This window comes from Cetorhinus maximus, chromosome 22, assembly GCF_964194155.1.
Source record: "Cetorhinus maximus chromosome 22, sCetMax3.hap1.1, whole genome shotgun sequence".
Taxonomy (NCBI): domain Eukaryota; kingdom Metazoa; phylum Chordata; class Chondrichthyes; order Lamniformes; family Cetorhinidae; genus Cetorhinus; species Cetorhinus maximus.
Genome location: NC_135900.1, coordinates 52,972,949 through 52,994,119, shown reverse-complemented (window position 1 = coordinate 52,994,119; position 21,171 = coordinate 52,972,949). Strand labels below are relative to the sequence as shown.

The following is a 21,171-nucleotide window of genomic DNA, read 5'->3' as shown; positions in this document are numbered from 1 at the left end:
AAGTTTTATACTCATCCAGCTAGGTGGAAATCTAAAATGAATTGGCATACTTAAAGTGCTGACTCCAGCTGATCTTTGTATTGAACCTTTCTATGTCTTTGTCCTCAGCCAACAATTTCAGCCATTCAAAGACTTCAGCATCAGAGCATAGGCCCAGCCTGCCAGATATTTCCAAGCCAGTTCAGCGAACCTTCCGGAGCATAGCAGGAAACAATGCTCAGGACATAAATGGGAAAAGTTCCCCAAGTACATTCATATCACACACAACAAGCCCAAAGCCTCAAGGTAAGTTATTCCTGTAACTTTCATCAAATGAGAAAGGAGACGGTGAAAGTGGAAAATTTCACAGTATGATGTGTGAAGCTCATTGCTTAGAATTTCTTTGAAATTTACCTGTGTCACATGACAGAGCTGAGAAAAATAACAAGGATGCTTCCTTCATAAGATTTTTATGACATGATATGCTGTTAGGAGAGGAGAGAATGAGATGAACATGGTAAATGGAGCAGATAGCTTTAAAATAGTGAATAAGTGGAGCAATTTCCAGCTTTCTGAGAGCAATGGTGGCCACACTATAAATGTGCTACTTCCTCCTAAATCCTCTAGTAGAATAGAGCAAATAAAATACAATCATTCTCAAATTCAGCTGTGCCTCAAATGGGTGATCAAGCCCTAGATCTGTCCTAGCTACTGCTTTGGAGGAATAACTGCACTATAATTTACTCCTCAGCTTACTACTGGAAACAGCTGATCTAAGCATATATACTTCAGCTAAAAGGAAAAATATAAAAAAGGACAACAGTAATTCCACTTGCTGTGCCCAGAATACTTCAGATAACATAAATCATATCTGAATTTCTAAAGAGTCATTACACAAGTAGCACAGCGCAGGATCAGCCACAGCACAATATTAACAAAGACAAGGGAATTTTAACTGCAAAAATGGACAAGTTTGAGGTTGGATGGAAGGTTAAAGTGCTATAAATATGAACCCTGACCTCCTCCTACCCCCTCCCCCCCCGCCACTCCGCCTACTTCGATTTTTGATCCCAGGTGATGGGTTGGCAATTTAAATATCAAAATGAGACAGGCAACCAGCTGGCTAAAGGAAGGCGAGGACTGCTGAATCCAGGAAGTAAAAGGCTTTCCAGCCCTGTACAACTGGACACCTCACTCCTGAAGCTTCCAGTCTTCCCACCAAGGCCTCCAATCACGCCTGCCCCCGCAAAGACATCCAGTTCTCCTCCCCTGAGGAGTCCGACTGCCGCCCCCCCCGCCCCCCCCTCCAGCACCAGAGGTCTCCAATGCACCCTCGCCCACCTCAGCCATTGATTCCTCACACCTCCAAACTTCAACGGGCTTCTGCCAACGTTTCCTCTAATTTATATTTGGAGCACACAGGTGATTTATTTAATTGCGCAGTCCTTTTAAGTTTTCTTGAGCGGCAGTGCACCAACAGTAACTTAAAGGGACCAGCTTGTCTGCCGCAGTGTGGCTAATGGGAAACAAAACTCCACCCACTATCCCTCCCCACAGCTGCTCCACCCTCTGCCCCTGGTCCCTTGGATCTCTCATCTCCAACACCACCCCACCCCGGTGAAGGCTAGGCTCTGCTTGGTCCTGTTGCCTCTTCTCCAGCATTCCCTGCCCAACTAAAAGCTAAACCTGTCAATCAGGCTGACTTCGAGGTGGGGAACCTGTCACTGATATCAAATGCCTATCGGGATACTCTGACTTCCGGGTTTCCCAGGCCCTGTCACCTCCCCATTGCTGCTCCTAATTTGGAAATCCTGGAAAATTTGGTCTTTTTACCCTTGAATGCAGGCAGCTGAGAAGTGATCTTATAGAGATAGTACTCTGTGCAGAAAATGTTGATCTGGAGCCATACTTCTAAATAAATTGTGGCAGCACAAGTTCAAAATAATAGAAGACACACATAGGACTGATGTTAGGAAGTTCTTCACAAAGAGTGGTCAGCAGTTTGTACTTTCAGTTAGGGAAGTAAAGATGAAAATTCATGAATTATTCAAAATGCAAGTGGATACCATGATTGAGGAACTATTGGTTATTTCTAAATGAATATACAAATTTCCTACAATACAACAGTGACTCCACTTCCAAATACATTATTGGCTGTAAAATATTTTGAGACGTCTGATCATTGTGAAGTGCAAGATTGGTTAAATATCAATCCTATATCAAATGGTGTAGGTTAAAGCCAGCAAAAGACATATAAGGCAGAATTTTGCCCCTGGCGGGGGTGCTCGGCAAGGGCAGGGTGGGTGCATTGGGAAGCCGGGAGGCCCGTCCATCGTGGAACACGAGCGGCAGCATTCAGCGCCACCTGTGCGGGCAGGGGGAGGAGAGTGAGTGGGCCTAGCGTGAACTTCTCACATGCGCGCAAAAGAGCACTTCAGTCTCCCTGAGGCACGGAGCTGCCTCAGGGAGATGAAGCGCTGTTTAAAAAACTAATGCACAAACTAAAAAGGTAACAAAACATGGCCCCTCATGTGACTCTGTCACATGAGCAGAGACATGTTTTTAATTCAAGTATTAAACTTTTGTTTTATTTTTATTTGCTTTAGGAAACCTCATCCCGCCTGTGGATGAGGTTTCCTAAAAAATGCAAAGGCCACTTGGCCTTTTCGCCTGCCCATCAACCATTAGGTTGAACGGGCAGGGAAAAATTCAGGACAGTTGTTAACTTAATGGCCTTAATAGGCCTTTTAATTGTCAGCGGGCGCACTGCATGCTCTGGTGCGCACCCGCCGATCTAACTATCGTGGGACTACACGATGATGTCGGGATGCTCACTCAACGTCATTGCATGTCATTTTACACTCAGCCAGGTCGGAAGCACGCCCACCGGCCGAGCTCAATATTCTTCCCATAAGCATGATGTCAAGAAGTTCTTCATATAGAGAATGATTTTTGGGTAAAGTACTTGAGGTAAAAACTTTGGAATCATTTCAGCATTGAAAACCAATAGCCCCAAATGTTTTTCATCTTCACCCTTAACTAACTCTCACCATTTATACGAACAAGGAGCAGGAGTAGGCCATTCAGCCCCTTGAGCCTGCTCTGCCATTTAATAAGATCATGGCTGATCTGATAGTAACCTGAAATCTGCATCCCACCTACTGCCAACAACCTATCACCCCCTTGCTTACCAAGAATCTATCCACCTCTGTCTTAAAAATATTCAAAGACTCTCTTCCACCACCTTTTCAGGAAAAGAGCTCCAAAGACTCACGACCCTCTGAGTGAAAAAATTTCGCCTCATCTCTGTTTTATCTTTAAACCTAGTTCTACATTCTTCCACAAGAGGAAACATCCTCTCCACGTCTATCCTTTCAAGATCCCTCAGAATCTTATATGTTTCAATCATTCATGGAGTATGTGTAACACTTGACACTTAGCCATAGTGAATTTCATCTGCCTCAGGTTGGTCTCACTATGTAAATCTTTGGCTGCCTCGTAAGGATACTCTGCCCTCTTTCTATCTTCTTCCCCAGTTTTAGATTTCAACCTCACTGATCAACAATGAAATTCCAAATCCAATGTTTTAACACAAATCTATGAGACACTCCATGCAACATATCCTCTCCTTAGCAACTTTTTTGAGGCTTTTCTTTGCTTTTATTAGAAAGTTGCAAATTAACAAATGTGTTTTCCAGTGTAATATGTTTGTTGTATTATTATTTTAAACTATGCAGATACAAAAGAAAGAATGAGTGTATTTTAAACAATTGAGTTTACATTCTGTTTTAAATGTCTTAATTTGGTCAGTTGGGGGAGATGGTGACTTAGTGGTAATGTCACTGCACTAGTAATCCAGAGGTTCCGGCTAATGCTTTGGGGACAAGTTCAAATCCCACCAAGGCAGCAGATGGAATTTGAATTCAAATAATGAAGTCTAGAATTGAAAACTAGTCCCAGTGACAGTAACCATAAAATTATCACCAATTGTGCTAAAAACCCGTCTGGTTCACTAATGTCCTTTAAGGAAGGAAATCTGCCATCCTCGCCTGGTCTGGCCTACATATGACTCCAGACCCATAGTAAAGTGGTTGACTCTTAATTGGTATCAAGGGAAATTAGTGATGGGCAATAAATGCTGGCCTTGCCAGTGATGCCTACATTCCATGAATGAATAGAAAAAAAAAAAATCATTGTTACCCAGTTTACTGATTTCCTATAACTGAAAATTCCAGTTGAGGAATTTTACTGCTGTCAGGCACCTTTTGTAACTAAAAGTGGTTTTTGGCCACTCAGAGGAGTCTGCTCCTGGAATTCTTTCGCTGACAGGCTTTGAAACACACAAAAACAATTGTTCTTTCAATTTTAATACTTAGGTGCTCTATTGTTAGATGTATTTTTACTGCAGTGATTGATTATGGGGCTCTGTCCTGCAAAGGTAAGTTGACCATTACAATAATCAGTTTTGCTTAACGTTAAGATGCATTAGACCATGTTTCCTATTGGAAAAAGTGCATTCAAAACTGAAGAAAACAATGCTTGGTAACTCTAGGACCAAGTGATTTAAATGCCTGGAACCCTTTTAAATTGAAAAAAAAAACAACTTTGGAAGCTTTCACTTAGAGAAAAGAAAGATACACACCTGCTCCTGGACAACAATGATTGACAGGCAATCTGGTGTAGCTTAGTAAAAACCATAGCCATCTGTTTTTCCAGTTTCAATGGCCTAATTTTTTCTCTTTGGAACGACTTGTTTTGACAACTGGGATCGTTATAAATGTTTGGCTAAGTTTCAAAAGCTACAGAACCACTTAGCAAGGGACTGTGTAGACAGTTTGATTGATAGTTCTAAGAGGTTATTAAAGGTTTATCTATCTTTGAAGTGGTTACTGAATCAGGTTTTTTTTGTTTACACAACAGATTGACCACTTGAGGGGATTAACTTTCTTTGAGAGTATTTTCAGTAGGAATTGTCTTTGAGTGAGAGCTCTATTACACTCTTAGAAGTTTTTTTTTTCATGTCCACTACAAAGAGGCAGCCCCTGAGATCTGCCCAGTGTGGCTATGGAGGAAATGATGGGGGGGCATGGTGGTATGAGAAGGCATGGAGAGGGCATAGGAGATATGAGGATGCATGGATGAGCCATGGAGAATATGAGAGGGCATGGAAGATATGAGGTGGTATGATGGGAAATAGAGAGGGCATGTGGTATATGAGGAGGCATGAAGGGCATGTGGGATGGGTGGGTGGGGTGAGTGCTTGAAGGCCTAACGTTCATCATTGCAACTAAGCTGATGTCCCAGTAAACTGAGGTGGGCATTCCAACCTACCGGCCTCGCCATCCACTCGCCTCCATTGCCACCTGGCAGGCTCAACTCCGTCCTGCTCACACCTCCCCGGAATGAAAATATGGTGGGCGGGGGCCATTTTAAAGGAGATGGGTCTGCCAAGTCAGGAAGTTTCCCGACTCAAACTTCTCACCTCTTCCGCAAAAATCCAGCCCTGCATCTATATTTGTTTTTAAGTATATGAATGTCTTAATGTTAATCAGACCAGAATTGATCAAGAGTTGTGATTTTCCAGTTCATTATTTTCCTTTCAAAGCAATTATCCCCTTGGATCAAAATAACTAAAAGCTATATCCTGTCCCTCAGGAAAATAATTGAATTGTAATACTTGACCAGAAAAGTTAATAAATTTCTTTTCACTTCATTGACAGTCTCTATACTTTCACGTAAGCCACCCAGTATTTCAGGGACTTGTACAAAAGATTAAATGCAACCTCAGACACTTTAGTTGTGAGGCTCATTCTTTTTCAGTTCCTTTCATGACCACAACAGTAATGAAGAAACCAGCTGAAATTTAGAATAAAAAATAATTGTCACAGCTAAATTTACTTTCTGCAAAATGGAACTCCATAGCACCTATAGTTTTAGCGCTATGGGAACCATTTTTGCACCAAAATGGCAGCCGTGCTGTGCATACATACTTCCGGAGCATTCTACCCTGAACAATCTTACTGAGAGTATGATAGCGAACATTAGGAGTGTGATCCAGAAGTATGCAGAATAGGCAGATCATGATTTCAATCAGCATGTAACATGGGTGTTATGAAGTACCATTGCAGTCAATAAATTTAGCTGTGACAAAAAGTTTTTATTTTAAATTTCAGCTGGTTTCTTCATTACTGTTGTGATCATGGAAGGAACTGAAAAGGATGGGCCTCAAAACTAAACTGTCTGAGGCTGCATTTTATCTCTTGAACAAGTCCCTGATTTGACACAACGGCTGCCATTTTTGACCTCACTGCTCCAGCTAGCCTTTCTGTGAAACACACTAAGCTGAACATGTGTTCAGCAGCAGGAAGAATCCCCACCAGTGCTATTTAAAGAGATTATGAACAATATTCAGGTTAGTTGTAATTAATTGCAGCTGGTACCCTATTTGAGTTTGTGGAAGTGCTTGGTGAGGAGTTTAAAGTCAGTGAATTGTGCAGGGAGTGGTGCTACACATGGAGAAGGCCTTGGTTGTGGCTGCAAGCGTCCTGGTGAGACCACTTGCTCACAGTCATGGGTGGAATTGTTGCAATCCACAGTGGAATGTAGCATTAGAGGGGGATTGAACAGAGGCAGCCAAGTAGAGGACACACTGCTCACAGAGGGAGGCAGAGGAGAAGGAATTGGGCTCTCAGCAAGAGGCCACATCCACCAAGTCTTCCAGGAGCACTTTTCTCATGCCAACCTAAATCAGAACAATATGTGCATCATCAGATGATTGCAGGGCACTTGTACCCAGGCATGTAGACTCAGAACAGGGCAAGGAGAGGGTTGCTGGTGGCTGTGAAGGTGAAGGTGACTGTGCCCCTGAATCTCTTTACATTGGGATCCACCTAGGCTGGAGCTGGTGACATATGTAACGTCAACCAGCCTGTTATTCTTTGCTGCATCACAAAATTGTTACAGCGCAAAAGGAGGCCATTCAGCCTATTGTGTCTGTACCAGCTCTCAAATGAGCGTTATGACTTAGTGCCATTCTCCTACTTTTTCTCCACACCCTTACATGTTGTTTCTTTTCAAATAATCATCAATTGTCCTCTTGAATGCCTCAATTGAACCTGTCTCCACCACACTTCCAGGCAGTGTATTCCAGATTCAAAGCACTCACTGTGTAAAAAAGATTTTTCTCACATCACATTTGCTTCTTTTGCAGATCACTTTAAATCTTTGCCCTCTCGTTCTCGATCCCTTGACAAGCGGGAACAGTTTCTCCCTATCTACTCATGATTTTGAACAAATCTATCAAATCTCCTCTTAGCCTTCTCCTCTCCAAGGAGAACAGTCCCAGCTTCTCCAACCTATCTTCATAACTCAAGTTTCTCATCCCTGGAACCATTTTTGTAAGCCCCTTCTCCACTGTCTCCAATATGATCACATCCTTCCTATCGAGTGGTGCCCAGAACTGTACACAATATTCCAGCTGAGGTCTAACAAGTGTCTTATGTAAATTCGGCATAACCTCCTTGCTCTTGTACTCTATGTCCCTATTAATAAAAGTCCAGGATACTATATGCTTTATTAACTGCTCCCTCCACCTGTCCTGCCATCTTCAATGATCTGTGCACATATACACTCAGGTCTCTCTGCTCCAGCACACCTTTAAGAATTGTACCCCTTATTTTATATTGTCTCTCCATGTTCTTCCTACCAAAATGAATCACCTGACACCCTGACACTCTCCACATTAAATTTCATTTGCCACCTATCTGCCCACTCCACCAACTTGCCAATGTCCTTTTGAAGCTCTATACTGTCCTCCTCACAGTTTACAATGCTTCCATGTTTTGTATCATCCACAAACTTTGAAATTGTCCCCTGCCCACCAAGATCTAGAACATTAATATATATCGAGAAGCAAGGGTCATAATGCTGATCCCTGGGAAACTCCACTACAAACTTTCCTCCAGCCTGAAAAATATCCATTGATCATTACCTTCTGTGCAGCTGACAAACTGAGTGAAGCCTTAGGGCAGAATTTTACGGCAGCACGATTTTACGTTCCCGCTGTAGGCAATGGGATTTATAACAGCCCGCTGCATTTTACAGCCCCGTCCCCGCCGAAACGGGGCCGTAAAATTCTGCCCTTAGAGTTTGGTGAGAGGGGAGTTTTAAGTGTTAATTTTGTTCTTAAATTTTGCTCTTAAAATCTAATTTAGTCTGTAATTAGCAGTAACTGGAAAGTGCTGTGTAGGCAGGCTAAATTCTTTCTGTCTTGCAGTTTAGACAAGTTAAGTCAATTTCATCGGTAGAAGCTGAGTAGTTAATTAGCTAGCTGGTTGAATCTGGTTACTGTAGCCCCATTTCAGTTTACTATAAATTCAGGGTTCTTCAGCGTGGCCGACTACCTGGTGAGAAGGGAGTTGGGGGGAGGAGTTGTTCGTTTCCTCTTTCCATCTTTCTCACCCCATAGAAATTGGTTCTTGCTCTACTTCAGGGAAAGGAGCTAGCTGTTTGGTGAGTATCTGGTAAGTTGGTAAGTTCTACTTTATCCCTAAGGTTTAAAATAGTACACAATTTAGTGGTAAAGTTAATCAAATATATACGAAAGCAACAATAAATAAGTGATTAATATAATTAAATAATCATTTAAAAGGATGGCAAGAGACATGATGTGTCAAGGCTGCAGCATGTGGGAGCTCCTGGATAACATTGTGATCCAGAGCAAACACATCTGAGTAAGTGTTTGTGGCTTCAGGAACTTCGACTCAGAGTCATTGAGCTGGAGGCTGAGTTGCAGTCTCTGCGACACATCAGGGAAGGGGAAAGTTACCTGGATGCTTTATACCAGCAGGCAGTCACACCACTTAGGATAGGGTCAGTGGCCAGGGACAGGATGGTGTGACTGCAAGTGAGGCAGGTAAGGGGACCCAGAGGGCAGGAGGGCAGGAGTGTGAGCCCCTGCAATTGTCCAACAGGTTTGAGGTTCTCTCATCTTGTTTGGATGAGAGTGGGGGTTGCAGGGTGGATGTGCAAACTGACCATGGCACTGTGGTACAGGAAGCCATCCAAGTGAAGGGAGCAAAAAAGAATGGAGTGGTAGTAGGGGATAGTATAGTGAGGGGAATTGACTGTTCTCTGTAGCAAAGAGCGAGAGTCCAGGCAGCTTTAATGCCTGCCCGGTGCCAGGGTTCAGGACATCTGCTCAGGGCTGGAGAGGAACTTGCAGTGGGAGGGGGAGGATCCAATGGTAATGGTCCATGCAGGTACCAGTGACATAGGCAGGATGAGGAAGGAGGCTGTGCATAGTCAGTATATCGAGCTAGGCACCAAACTAAGAAGCAGACCTCAATGGTAATAATTTCTGGATTATTACCTGAGCCATGTAGGACAAATAAGATTAGAGAAATGAATGCATGGCTCAAAGACTGGTGTGGGAGAAGTGGGTTCCAGTTTGTGGGGCACTGGCACCAGTATTAGCGAGAGTGGGATCTGTACCATTGGGACTGTCTACACCTGAACCATGCTGGGGCTGGTGAGCTGCCTAACTTGGGAAGTAGAGAGAGTTTTAAACTGAATAGTGGGGGCAAGGGATCAAATTTGGGAAGATGTGATAAACCAAAGAGTAGAGACAAGGCAAGAGAGACAGGTATTAATGTGGGAAATGATAAAGACTGTAACAGGAAGGGACAGAGAGTACAAATCTAAGAGTAAATCAGCAGATAAGGCTAGACGCTACAAAAATAATAAAAGAACAAAACTAAAGGCTCTGTATCTAAATGCACGTAGCACTCGAAACAAAACAGATGAACTGATAGCGCAAACAGAAATAAATAAGTACAATCCAATAGTCAATACAGAGACATGGCTGCAGGATGACATCGTTTGGGACCCGAATATTGAAGGGTATGTGACACTTAGGAAGGACAGGAAGTTAGGAAAAGGTGGAGGGTGGCGCTTTTAATTAATGATGGTATTAGCACATTGGAGAGCTATGACCGAAGTTCAGGAAACCAGGATGTAGAAGCAGTTTGGGTTGAGAGGAGAAATGATAAAGGCAAGAAGTCACTTGTGGGAATTGTGCACAGACCTCCTAATTGTAACTACACAGCAGGACAGAGTATAAAAGAAGAGATAACAGCAGCTTGCCACTAAGGTACAGCAAAAATCACGGGCAATTTTAATCTACATATAGACTGGAAAAATCAGATGGGCAAAGGTAGTGTAGATGAGGAGTTCATAGAATGTTTTCGGGATAGTTTCTTAGAACAGCATATTCTGGAGTCAACCAGACAGCAGGCTACACTAGACCTGGTTTTGAGCAACAAGATAGGATTAATTGATAACCTCCTAGTGAAGGCATCCCTAGGTAGCAGTGATCATAATATGATTGAATTTTACATTAATTTTGAGGGAGAAACGATTGCATCCAAGACGAGTATTTTAAACATAAATAAGGGAAATTATGGGGGCATGAAAGCAGAGCTAGCTAAAGTGAACTGGCAAATGAGGTTAAGGGATATGTCAATAGAAGTTTAGTAGCAGACATTTAAAGGGATATTTCAGAATATACAGGGCAGGATTTTTACCTCGTCGGGCGGGCGGGCCTGGGAGCGGCCGTGAAACTGACTGCGACTTCACCCTGGCTGGTCAATTAACAGCCAGCCAGCGTGAAATATGCACTGAGAGTCTCAGCACTGCCGGGGTGGGGGCGGGAGAAGTGAGAGCGCTGAAGCGTGTGCATGCGTGGGGGTGCACACAGCGAAAGCTCCCTGAAGGCACAGAGCTGGCTCAGGGAGCTGAAGATAATAAAGTATTAAAACATAAGGAAAACATGTCCCCTCATGTGACTCTGTCACATGAGCAGGGGTATGTTAAAATGAGTTTGAAAAGATTTTATTTTTTTTAAATCACTGGTCAAAACCTCATCCCACCCGTGATTGAGGTTTCGCAAAAAATGTAAAGGCCGCTTGGCCTATTCGCCTGCCTGCCAACCGAACGGTTGGACAGGCAGCAAAAAATTCAATTTGATGAACTGATTAAGGGCCTTAATAGTCTCTTAATTGTCGGCACCCACCGAGCGAAATATCATGAGTGCGCAATGACGTTGGGACGCTCGCCCAACATCATCGTGCACTATTTTACTCTCATTTGGGTCAGGCGTGCACCCGTCCAAAGAGGAAAAAATTCTGCCCACAAAATATATACATTCCAATGAGAAAGAAAAATTCCAAGGGGAGGGCCCACCGTCCATAGTTAACTAAGAAAGTTAAAGACAGTATCAACCTTAAAGATAAAGCATATAATTATGCAAAGACGGGTGGCAGGGCAGAAGATTGGAAAGAATATAAAGAACAGCAAAGAATGACAATAAGATCGATAAAGAGGGAAAAGTTAGAGTATGAGAGAAAGCTAGCTAGTAATATGAGGACGAATAGTAAGAATTTCTATAGATATTTAAATAAGAAAAGAGTTAACAAACTGAGTGTTGGTCCTATAGAGAATGTGTCTGGGGAATTGATAATGGAAAGTAGGGAGATGGCAGAAGAATTAAACAGGTATTTTGCTTCAGTCTTAACTATAGAGGACACAAGTAACATCCTAGAAATAACTGTAAATCGGGAAATCGAAGGGAGGGAGGAACTCAGGAAAATTACAATCACCAGGGAGGTGGTATTGAGCAAGTTGTTGGGGCAGTGGGCTGACAAATCCCCAGGTCCAGATAGATTTCACCCTAAGGTCTTCAAAGAACAAAGAACAAAGAAAAGTACAGCACAGGAACAGGCCCTTCGGCCCTCCAAGCCTGTGCCGATCATATTGCCTGTCAAACTAAAACATTTTGAACTTCCTGGGTCCGTATCCCTCTATTCCCATCCTATTCATGTATTTGTCAAGCTGCCTCTTAAACACCACTATCATACCTGCTTCCACACCTCCTCTGGCAGCAAATTCCAGACACTCACTACCCTCTGCGTAAAAAACTTGCCCTGCACATCTCCTCTAAAGTTTTCTCCTCTCACCTTAAATCTATGTCCCCTAGTAATTGACTCTTCCACCCTGGGAAAAAGCTTCTGACTATCTACTCTGTCCATGCCACTCATAATTTTGTAAACTTCTATCAAGTCGCCCCTCAATCTCCGTCGCTCTAGTGAGAACAATCCGAGTTTCTCCAACCTCTCCTCATAGCTAATAACCTCCAGACCAGGCAGCATCCTGGTAAACCTCTTCTGCACCCTCTCCAACGCCTCCATATCCTTCTGGTAATGTGGCAACCAGAATTGCACACAATATTCCAAATGTGGCCTAACCAAGGTTCTATACAGCTGCAGCATGACTTCCCAGCTTTTATACTCAATACCCCTGCCAATGAAGGCAAGCATGCCATATGCCTTCTTGACTACCTTATCCACCTGCATTGCCACTTTCAGTGACCTGTGGACCTGTACACCCAGATCCCTCTGCCCGTCGATGCACTTAAGTGTTCTGCCATTTACTGTATAATTCCTACCTGTATTAGACCTTCCAAAATGCATTACCTCGCATTTGTCTGGTTTAAACTCCATCTGCCATTTCTCCGCCCAAATCTCCAACCAATCTATATCCCATTGTATCCTTTGACAATCCTCTTCACTATCTGCAACTCCTCCAACCTTAGTGTCGTCTGCAAAATTACTAATTAGCCCAGTTACATTTTCCTCCAAATCATTTACGTATACTACAAACAGCAAAGGTCCCAGCATTGATCCCTGCAGGACACCACTAGTCACAGCTCTCCATTCAGAAAAGCACCCTTCCACTGCTACCCTCTGTCTTCTATGACCAAGCCAATTCTGTATCCATCTTGCCTACTCACCTCTGATCCAGTGCGACTTTACCTTCTGTACCAGTCTGCCATGAGGGACCTTGTCAAAGGCCTTACTGAAATCCATGTAGATAACATCCACTGCCCTTTCATCGTCGATCATCTTTGTCACTTCCTCGAAAAACTCGATCAAGTTAGTGAGACACGACCTCCCCTTCACAAAACCATGCTGCCTCTCACAAATACGCCCATTTGCTTCCAAATGATAGTAAATCCTGTCACGAAGAATCTTCTCCAATAATTTCCCTACCACTGACATAAGGCTCACCGGCCTGTAATTTCCTGGATTATCTCTGCTATCCTTCTTAAACAATGGAACAACATTGGCCATTCTCCAGTCTTCTGGGACCTCACCCATAGCCAGTGAGGATACAAAGATTTCTGTCAAGACCTCAGCAATCTCCTCCCTTGCCTCCCTCAGTACTCTGGGGTAGATCCCATCTAGCCCTGGGGACTTATCCACCTTAATATTCTTCAAGACGCCTAACACCTCTTTTTTGATCTCAACATGATCCAGGCTATCTACACACTTTTCCCTAGACAAATCGACCGCTAAGTCCTTCTCTTTGGTGAATACTGATGAGAAATACTCATTTAGTATCTCTCCCATTTCTTCTGGCTCCACACAGAGATCCCCACCTCTGTCCCTGAGTGGGCCTACCCTTTCCTCTTGCTTTTTACATATGTATAAAAGGCCTTGGGATTTTCCTTAATCCTGGTTGCCAGTGACTTTTCATGACCCCTTTTAGCCCTCCTGAATCCTTGCTTAAGTTTCTTCCTACTTTCTTTATATTCTCCATGGGCTTCATCTGTTCTCAGCCTTCTAGCCTTTACAAATGCTTCCCTTTCCTTTTTGACTAATCTCACAATATCCTTCGTTATCCAAGGTTCCGGAAACTTGCCATACTTATCCTTCATCCTAGCAGGAACATGCTGGTCCTGAATTCTTATCAACTGATGTTTGAAAGCCCCCCCCACATGTCAGTTGTTGATTTGCCCTCAAACATCCGCCTCCAGTCTAGATTCCTCAGTTTCTGCCTAATATTGTTATAATTAGCCTTGCCCCAATTTAGCACTTTAACCCAAGGACTCCTGTTATCCTTATCCTCCAGTACCTTGAAACTTACTGAATTTTCCCGAAATGCTCCCCTACTGAAACTTCGACCACCTGGCCGGGTTCATTCCCTAATACCAGGTCCAGTATTGCCCCTTCCCTAGTTGGACTATCTACATATTGTCTCAGGAAGCCCTCCTGGATGCACCTTATAAATTCTGCACCACCCAAACCCCTAGCACTAAGTGATTCCCAGTCAATATAGGGAAAGTTAAAATCACCCCCCACAACAACCCTATTGCTTTTACATCTTTCCAAAATCTGCCTACTAACTGTTCCTCAATCTCCCGCCGGCAACTGGGAGGCCTATAGTAAACCCCTAACATTGTGACTGTACCCTTCCTTTTCCGGAACTCTATCCATATTGCCTCGCTGCATGAGCCCTCCGAGGTGTCCTCCTGTCATACAGCTGTGATATTCCCCTTAACCAGCAGTGCAACTCCCCCACCTCTTCTATATCCCTCTCTATCCTGCCTGAAACATCTAAATCCTGGATCATTTATCTGCCAATCCTGTCTATCCTTCAACCAAGTCTCTGTAATAGCAATAACATCATAGTCCCAAGTACTAATCCAAGCTCTAAGCTCATCTGCCTTACCTGCTATACTTCTCGCATTGAAACAAATGCATTTCAGGCCCCCAGTCCCACTGTGTTCAGTAATTTCTCCCTGCCTGCTCTTCCTCTTAGTCCTACTGGCCATATTCACTGGTTCCCAGTCATTTATTTCACCTGCTGACCTATTGTTCTGGTTCCCACCCCCCTGTCATACTAGTTTAAACCCTCCCGAGTTACACTAGCAAACCTCGCAGCCAGGATATTGGTGCCCCTCCAGTTTAGAAGTAACCCGTCCTTCTTGTACAGGTCCCACCTGCCCCGGAAGAGATGCCAATGATCCAGATATCAGAAACCCTCCCTCCTACACCATCTGTTTAGCTGCACTATCTTCCTATTTCTAGCCTCACTGGCACGTGGCACAGGGAGTAATCCTGAGATTACAATCCTAGAGGTCCTGTTTTTAAACTTTCTGCCTAACTCCCGCTGCAGGACCTCGTCACTCTTCCTGCCTATGTCGTTAGTACCAATGTGTACCACAACCTCTGGCTGTTCTCCCTCCCCCTTCAGACTGTCCCATACCCGATCAGAGACATCCTGGACCCTGGCACCAGGGAGGCAACATACCATCCTGGTGTCTCTTTCACGACCACAGGAGCTCCAATCTGAACCCCTAACTATAGTTTCCCCAATGACAATTGCTCTTCTGTGCTTTGACCCCCCCTGCTGAACAACAGAGCCAGCCGTGGTGCCACTGCTCTGGCTACTGCTGTTGTTTTCCCCTGATAGGCCATCCCCCCCAACAGTATCCAAAACGGTATACCTGTTAGAGAGGGGGACAGCCACAGGGGATTTCTGCACTGACTACCTGAGATAGTTGATGCACTGGTTTTAATTTTCCAAAATTCCCTAGATTTGGGGAAGGTTCCATTAGATTGGAAAATAGCAAATATAATTCCTTTATTCAAAAAGGGAGCGAGACAGAAAGCAGGAAACTATAGGCCAGTTAGCCTAACATATGGCATAGGGAAAATGTTTGAAGCTAAGAAATGTTAGAATATTAAAGATGTTAAAGCAGGGCACTTAGAAAAATTCAGGGCAATCAGGCAGAGTCAACATGGTTTTGTAAAAGGAAAATCATGTTTAACCAATTTATTGGCGTTCTTTGAGGGAGTCACACACCCTGTGGATAAAGGGGAACCAGTGGATGTACTGTACTTAGATTTCCAAAAGGCATTTGATAAGGTGGCACATCAAAGGTTATTGCAGAAAATAAAAACTCATGATATAGGGGGTAACGTATTGGCATGGAGAAGATTGGCTAGCTAACAGGAAGCAGAGAGTTGGCATAAATGGGTCTTATTCTGGTTGGCAGGATGTGATGAGTGGTGTGCCACAGGGATCAGTGCTAGGGCCTCAACTTTTTACAGTTTATATAAATGACTTTGATGAAGGGACCGAAGGACAGGTTGCTAAATTTGCGGACCACGCAGAGATAGATAGATAGGAAAGTAAATTGTGAAGAGGACGTAAGGAGGCTACAAAGTGACGTAGATAGGTTAAGTGAGTGGACAAAGATTTGGCAAATGGAGTTTAATGAGGGAAAATGTGAAATTGTCCACTTTGGCAGGGAGAATAAAAAATAAACTTATTATCTAAATGGTGAGAGATTGCAGAGCTCTGAGATTCAGAGGGATCTGGGTGTCCTAGTGCATGAATCACAAAAAGTTAGTATTCAGGTACATCAGGTAATTAGGAAAGCTAATAGAATGTTATCATTTATTGTGGGGGGAATTGATTACAAAAGTAGGGAGGTTATGCTTCAGTTTTACAGGGCGCTGATGAGACCACATCTACAGTATTATGTACAGGACTGGTGTCCTTATTTAAAGAAAGATGGAAATGCATTAGAAGCAGTTCAGAGAAGGTTCACTAGACTAATATCAGGAATGCGTGGGTTTTCTTATGAGGAAAGGCTGAACAGTTTAGGCTTGTATCCACTGGAATTTAGAAGAGTAAGAAGCAACTCAGTTGAAACCTTTAAGATCTTGAGGGGTCTTGACAGGGTGGATGTTGAGAGGATGTTTCCTCTTATGGGAGAACCTAGAACTAGTGGTCACTGTTCAAAATTAAAGGGTCACTCACTTAAGACAGACATGAGGAGAAGTTTTTTCTTTGAGGGTTGTGAGTGTTTGGAACTCTCTTCCTCAAAAGGTGGTGGAAGCAGAGTTTTTGAATATTTTTAAGGGGTGAAAGGTTATCGGGGGTAGGCAGGAATGTGGGGCTGAGGTTGCATTCAGATCAGCCATGATCTTATTAAATGGCAGAACAAGCTTGAGGGGCCAAGTGGCCTACTCCTGCTCCTAATTTGTGTGTTCATGTTTCCTATTACTCAGCCAATTTTGTATCCACTTTGCCGCTGTCCCTTTTATTCCAAGAGCTATAATTTTTCTCACAAGTCTGTTATGTGGCACAGTGCCTAATGCCTTTTGAAAGTCCATGTACACCATATCAACAGCATTACCTTCACCAACCCTCTCTGTTACCTCTTCAAAAAATTCCAGCAAGTTAATTAGATATGATTTCCCCTTTACAAATCCATGCTGGATCTTCCTAATCAACCCGCATTTTTCCATGTGACTACTAATTCTATCCCGAATAATTTTCTTTAGAAGCTTCCCCACCACTGAAGTTAAACTGACCGGCCTATAATTGCTGGGCTTATCCTTACAACCTTGTTTGAACAAGGGTGTAATGTTTGCAATAGGTCTAGGGAAGACTGAAAGATTGTGGCCAATCCCCCTGCAATTTCCACTTTTACTTTCTTCAATATCCTCAGATGCATCTCACCCGGTCCCGCTGCCTTGTCAACTTTAAGTACTGAATTTTGAACTTTTTTAGTGGCAGAGTTTCCTCCTCTGTCACCATGGCCTCAGTAGCATCTGCTTCCTTGGTAAAAACAGATGCAAAGTATTCATTTAACACCTCAGCCAGACCCGCTGCCTCCATGTGTAAATCCCCTTTTTGGTCCCTAATCGGCCCTAATCCTCCTTTTACCACCCTCCTACTGTTCATGTGCCGATAGAAGACTTTGGGATTCCCCTTTAAGTTGGCTGCCAATCTTTTCTCATGATTCCTCTTTGCTTTTCTTATTTACCTTTTCACCTCCCTTCTGAACCTTTTGTATTCTGCTTGACTCTCAGTTGTATTTTCTACCTGACACATGTCATAAGCACACATTTTCCTCTTTATCTTAATTTCTATCCTCTTTTTCATCCAGGGAGCTCTGGATTTGTTTGACCTACCTTTCCATTTTCAGGGAATGTACCTTTACTGTGCCCAAACCATTTCTTCTTTGAAGGTAGTCCATTGTTCTGCAAGTTTTTCCCACCAACCTATAGTTCCAGTCTATCTGGCCCAGCTCTGTTCTTGCCCCATTGAAGTCGGCTTTCCCCCAGTTAATTATTCTTACTTTGGATTGCAGATTGTCCCTTTCTACCATCATCCTAAATCTTACGATACAATGTCACCTAAAAGTTCCACCACTCGATCTATTTGGCCCGTCTCATTTCCAAGAACCAGGTCCTACAGTGCCTCCTTTCTTGTTGGACTGGACACATACTGGTGTAGAAAATTCTCCTGAACACAATCTAGGAACTCTCGCCCATCTCCACTCTTTACAGTACCACTGTCCCAATCTACATTCAGATAATTAAAGTCCCCCTTTATAACTACTCTATAACGTCTGCCTTTATCTGTAATTTCCCTGCAGATTTATTCCTCTACATCCTTCCCACTAGTTGGCAGTCCAAAGACTACACCGAGCAATGTAATTGCACCATTTTTGTTCCTTAGCTCTAGCCAAATTGATTCTGCTTTTGAACCCTCTGGGATATCCTCTTTCTCCAGCACTGCAATGCTCTACTTTACCAATACTGCCACCCCTCCTCCTTTCCTTCCTTTCCTATCTTTTCTGAACACCTTGTACCCAGGAATATTTAACACCCAGTCCTGCCCTTCTTTGAGCCAGGTCTCTGTTGTCGCCAAACATCATATGGCAACCTGCGCCTGTAACTCCCCAATCTTATTTACTATACTCCGCGCATTCACGTAGATGCACAGTAACCCTGATTTATACTACACGACTTTCTCCCTTATTCCGGCTCTACCTATTAACTTACTATTCTCTGTACTAGTGCTATCTGTCACTCCCAGTATTTTGGGCACCCTGGTATTCCTCTCTGATACTCCCTCCTGGTTCCCACACCCCTGCCGAGTTAGTTTAAAGCCCCGCTGACAGCATAGCAAAACGCCCCACGAGGAACTCAGTCCTGGCTCTGTTCAGGTGCAACTTGTCCGGCTTCTACAGGTGCTATCTTCCCCAGAGCCAGTCCCAGTACCCCAGGAATCTAAAGCCCTCCTTCCTGCACCATCTTTCCAGCCACTCATGCATCTCCTTATCCCCCTATTACTGTACTCATTTGCATGTGGTACTGGGAGTAATCCGGAGATGACTATATTTGAGGTCCTGCTTGCTAATTTTTGACCAAGCTCCCTAAATACTGATCGCAGGACCACGTCCCCCTTCCTATCTAGGTCATTGGTACCAATGTGGACCATGACCTCTGGCTGATCACCCTCCTGCAGAAGAATGTCCTGCAGCCACTCAGTGATATCCTTTACCCTGACACCAGGGAGGCAACATACCATCCTGGAGTCACAGCTACGGCTGCAGACATTCCTGTCTGTTTCCTAACTAATTAATCCCCTATCACTATTGCTCTTCCTTTCTTCTTCCTCCCCTCCTGTATAACCGAGCTGCTCGTGGTGCTACAAACTTGGCTCTGACTGGACTACTCTGCGAACTCAACGCCCTCAGCAGTATCCAAAACAGAAAACTAGTTTGCGAGTGGGATCCCAAGGGGCTCCTGCACTAAGTGTCTGGTTCTCTTGGGCTGCCTGGCAGTCTCACATTCTCTTTCTGCCTCAATGCTGCTAGCATGCGGTGTGACCACCTCTCTGAATGTGTTATCCACCTAGCCCTCAGCCTCACAGATGCACCACCGTGACTCCAGCCACTGCTTGAGCTCTGAAACCTGGAGCTCAAGTTTCTGCAGCTGGCAGTGCTTCCTGCACATATGGTCATCTAGGACAGCAGCAGTATCCATGACTTCCCACATATTACAGGGCATGCATTCCACATGACTGAGCTGCCCTGCCATGTCCTAACTTTGCTTCCCTTACATTAATTTTAATGTATTTTGGTTTACTTGTATTACTTTATTTTACTGGCCCTGACTTAAATTTACACCCCTACTCCGAGTGTTTCTTACTTAAATCCAAGTAGCTACTTCTTTAAAGATGATACGCTTTTCTAATTTACGGCTATTTAAAGACACTCCCTAACAGCAGTTCCTCACCAACCAATGAACTTATGATTTTCCTGTGATGTCACTTGTTGCTTTTGTTCTTCAAATTTGCTGTTCTTGAGCTAAAGCTGAAGCAGCTGTCTCCGATGCGTTCTCCAATCAGGTTCGCTCTCTGCCCCTCTCCGGGGTAAATCAAAGAGGTGACAGGAGCTCTTTATGCCAGGAGAGGGAACTTGATTCTATTCCCCTTGAACAGAGAGAAGCAAGTGGAGCATGCACATGACTATTCCAGAATAATGGGTTTCCTCATGCTGTAGTGTATCATCGACTACACACATGTGGCTTTGTGGGCATTGTATCTCATTGCTGGCGTGTACCACAACGGCTGAATGTTCAGTTAGTGTGTGTCCACACCCAGTACAACAAGCTGGCATACTATCCTGGCAGCAGTCATGATGCTCTTGTTCTGAACCATTCTGTCCCCTCAGTCTTTCAACCATCAAAGAGTGGCTGGTGGGTGATAAGGGTTATCTACTGACATCTGGCTCATGATTCCACAATGCAGCCAGAGGTGGCCAGCTTGTGTACAATGGGAGCCAGAGTCCCACACAGAACGTCATAACAGAGCATTGGGATTGAAGCCACAGTTCTGCTGACTGGGCCACTCTGGAGGAGCCCAGCAGCACTCAGGGCCATGGAGAGGAATCATGAACCCTGGTGCTCCTCATGTTTCTGGGCCCCTTATCTCCTGCAACCCCGCCCGCCGACCCCCTGCTTTCCCCAACCCTCCCCCTCGCTGATTGATGTTATGATCTGCCTACTCTGCGTATTTCTGGGGAACATCAGGCGAGTGCCACTAACCCCTCACCAATATGCATCCAGTGCCAGCCAGCACACTGTATCAGAAGTGTCTGCATGCGCTGCAAGCTCCATTTCAGGAGATTGCCCCTTCACTGCCACTAACCTCCTTCTCAATAGTGTGTGGTCCCTTCCCTAGCTTCCCATACAACCTCCTCCCTTGATGGTATGGCTATGGTTCCACTCTACCTTTTAGTTTATAAAGTGCCTTTCAGAACCTCACAAACATGCTTCTCTCATGAGTCTCGGCTACTGTGATGTACTTTCATAGTCAATATTGCTATGTAGTAATTCTGACACCTAATTTTAACTTGGAAAGATTCACAAACAGAAAGGACCAGATGTTGGGATTGGAAGCAAAACTGGATTATTGGGTGCTACAAAGCACAAAGTTCCAAAATGGAGTTTGTGACAAACACACATACTTCTGATGCGAAGTGTG

General features: G+C 44.0%; 1 protein-coding gene across 6 annotated transcripts in view; it reads left to right on the top strand.

Annotated features, from left to right (window-relative positions):
- The window catches only part of LOC144696699 (FYVE, RhoGEF and PH domain-containing protein 4-like), a 428,322-nt gene that overhangs the window by 319,838 nt on the left and 87,313 nt on the right, over positions 1-21,171 (top strand). For 5 of the 6 annotated variants that reach the window (XM_078568320.1, XM_078568319.1, XM_078568321.1 and 2 more), the window contains one exon: positions 109-285. The exons of the other annotated variant lie outside the window; for it this stretch is intronic. In XM_078568320.1, coding sequence (XP_078424446.1) covers positions 109-285 — 177 coding nt within the window. The remainder of the gene's footprint in view (positions 1-108; positions 286-21,171) is intronic. 6 annotated transcript variants of the gene reach the window in all.